The 3,025-nt window shown below is 35.5% G+C and overlaps 1 protein-coding gene across 1 annotated transcript in view; it reads right to left on the bottom strand.

Annotated features, from left to right (window-relative positions):
* Window positions 1–3,025, bottom strand: part of LOC103602660 (chromosome unknown open reading frame, human C12orf4) — a 54,959-nt gene that overhangs the window by 48,628 nt on the left and 3,306 nt on the right. Inside the window, exons 2-3 of the mRNA XM_008587084.1 lie at window positions 2,113–2,315; window positions 620–765 (exon numbers count right to left, since the gene is read on the bottom strand). Coding sequence (XP_008585306.1) covers window positions 620–765; window positions 2,113–2,290 — 324 coding nt within the window. The 5' untranslated portion in view covers window positions 2,291–2,315. The remainder of the gene's footprint in view (window positions 1–619; window positions 766–2,112; window positions 2,316–3,025) is intronic.

Genomic DNA, 3,025 nt, shown 5'->3' with positions numbered 1-3,025 from the left:
AGTCAGGCACAGAAAGAGAAATATCACATGTTCTCACTTATTTGTGGGAGCTAAAAATAAATGAATAAATAAATACACAAATAAACTGCGGGGGGGGGAGGGAAGAAGACACAATAATTACAATTCCTTGAAGTTGATACAACAAGCAAACAGATATGAGGTTGCTGCAAGGGAGGGGGCAGAGGGAAGAGGGAGGGAGGTTTCGGTAACTGGCCAAAATAATCAATCACATTGTATACTGACAAAATAAAATAAAATTAAAAAAAATAAGAATAATAGACTTCTCAGATACATTTCATGGAAAAAAATAAAATAAAATTCTAATTTAACTAGTTATTCTGTATTTTTAGTTACTAAATCTGGTAACCTTATGCTGGTTAGAAATACAAAAGAAGCCTCATGTTTTACAAAGGTATTACATAAAGTGTTTTGTCTTATGTGCTCACCCTAATGCAGTAAGGAAGCACAGAAGCTGCAAAACATACTGCATATTATGGAATCTTGGTATGTAGATAAAAAAGAGTTTTATGGATCTGTTTCAGTATTACCTTAGCAATTTAAAAATCCTCGTCAAAGTCCAGAATGTCCTCCAAATTTATAATCTGACCAACTTTCTTACCTCAGCATAAGCTTTGGCCCATGTACTTGCCAGCTGATGTAAATCTACTTCACCTGATTTCACAGCTTCTAAAGAGGATTCGGCATCTCTATCATAATCTCTAAGGGATTCTTCTTCTACAAACTGGCTCAGAGCTTCTTTTAAGTCTGTAACAGGGACAATGATTGCTGTCATCAGCAAAATCCAGACATAAGCAGAAAACATTACCTGACTAAGCAGTCCAATGTGAAATTTTACTTTATCAAGCTTATAACTGATTTCACAAGTAGTTTTCTTTATTATAGGTGAAAGTCCATGGAGATAGCTCAAAATTCTTAACTCTTATGCATTACCCTAATACTAATTATGTTAATTCCTTAAGCCTGGTACATCAGTTTGAAGCTGAGTAGGTATAAGTACATAAAGAAAAACCTAGATATTTTCAGGGTCTGAAGGTTAATGTATTTAAGTGAAAAAGAGTTTCCTACATATCTTTAAAGGGTATATTGTTATCTTTTGAATTTGAGAGAGAAGTTGAATGACTAGCATATTAAAACTGATTTAATTCAGAATTCAATTTTAGAGTCACTACTCAGAGACTGATGTAATGACAAAGCACTGGCATGGAGGTCAGGACCCCTGTGTTCTGTCCTTGGCTCTCTCACTTTTTGTGATTTTAGATAGTGGTTCACAATTTTGAGTGTGCACCAGAATCTCTGGAGGCCTTCTGGAAACAGATTGCCGCATGCCACCCCCAGAGTTTCTGAATCAGCAGAAATGGGGTGGAGCTCAAGATTTTGCCTAACAAGTTCCCAGGTGATGCTGTTGCTGCTGATTAGGGACCATATTTTGCAAACCACTGCCTTAGGTAAATCATTTAACCTATTTATGTCCCACTTTCCTTGTTTGCACAATGTAATTGTGCTAGAAAGCTTCTAGGTTCACTTATAACTCTAACCTTCTATGATCCAAAATATTTTCAATTTTAAATTTTTTCCTAGCCTGCGAGATAGAACATGAAAACCTTTTAAAACAGTTTAACACAGATCACTTTATGGAACTAATTTAGGTAAGCAAGGATTATTCAAAGATTAGTACTCCTTCTGTTCCTGGCATCTCAGGAATTGATGACCAAGTCATTAAACCGGCAAACATCTTAACAATAAAATTCTATAATACCATAATTAGTAAAAGCTGAAATGCCTTATGCAACCACCCACCTAAATTCAGAGGTTAGGAATTCTCATCAGACTTCATAACTAATTTTTTATTATATAATTTAATTTTTATACTAAACTGCTTTATAAACAACCACGAGGGTTACAGGAAAAAACACTCAAAACAAAGGTCTGGGAAACCTTTTTTATTCTTGGAAGCAGTTAAACAATTCATATTTTATGGCTGTTCCCAATGCTTCTTAAGTTTATGCTTTCTAATATGAAACGTCTAATGACAGAGACTATAGGAAAATAATAAACTGGTAATTACTTTAAAAGAAAAGAAAAAGGCCTCACCATTCTCTATGAAGCACGGTAAACTGTGCAGCAGCATCAGACGTCCATGCAAATGACTGGCATTCTCTTGCACAGGAAATTTGAGGGGTACCCTCAGTTCTAAGCACTGACTTCCCACCTTGAATGTATACACAAATTCCCTCTCTCTGTCGCAGAATCTTTCTCTGTTTTTCTTCATATTCTTTGACAAGATTTCTATAAAACTAACAACAACAAAAAGCAGTAGTTTATAAGTCCATAAAAAACCTAGATGTTTTATTATTGCTGTACCACTTCTATGAAAATGTTCCACCACTCAGAGATTTTGTGATTCTGAATCAGTTATGCTAATTTTTTGAGTGTTTGTCCCTGTACTTTCATCTTCATGATAAAAACAAAGTGCTCCTTTTAAAAAAAAAAATGAAAACACTGTTTCTTTTAAATTCCATTAAAGAAAAAAAAAAAATGCCCACTAAGTACTTTGTATTCCTAGGCAGGGTTCTGAAGAACAGGGAAGTAAAAAAAAAAATGAAAACACTGTTTCTTTTAAATTCCATTAAAGAAAAAAAAAAATGCCCACTAAGTACTTTGTATTCCTAGGCAGGGTTCTGAAGAACAGGGAAGGAACATAAAGAGAAGAGCAAAGAGGATTCTTAGGAAGAGTTGCCCGGGTGGGCAGATACAGAGCTTATGAAACAGTTGGAGAAAACAAAGTCAAAGAAACAGATCAAGGACCAAGCAGTGATCTTGGAGATCTTGGAGGTTGTGGTCATGACATCTGACTGGGGGAGGGGAGAGATAAGAAAGTGTTAGAAAGATCTCCTCATGGGAAGAAGAATACAGAAAATAGAAAGTACAGGATGCCCCTCTCCCCACAAGGCAAAGTGGACACCACTCAGAAAGAAGAAAATCTAGTTAGAGGGAGTAAGAATCA

The sequence above is a fragment of the Galeopterus variegatus genome, unplaced genomic scaffold, assembly GCF_000696425.1.
Source record: "Galeopterus variegatus unplaced genomic scaffold, G_variegatus-3.0.2 Scaffold4245, whole genome shotgun sequence".
Taxonomy (NCBI): domain Eukaryota; kingdom Metazoa; phylum Chordata; class Mammalia; order Dermoptera; family Cynocephalidae; genus Galeopterus; species Galeopterus variegatus.
This window is presented reverse-complemented; position numbering and strand designations above follow the sequence as displayed.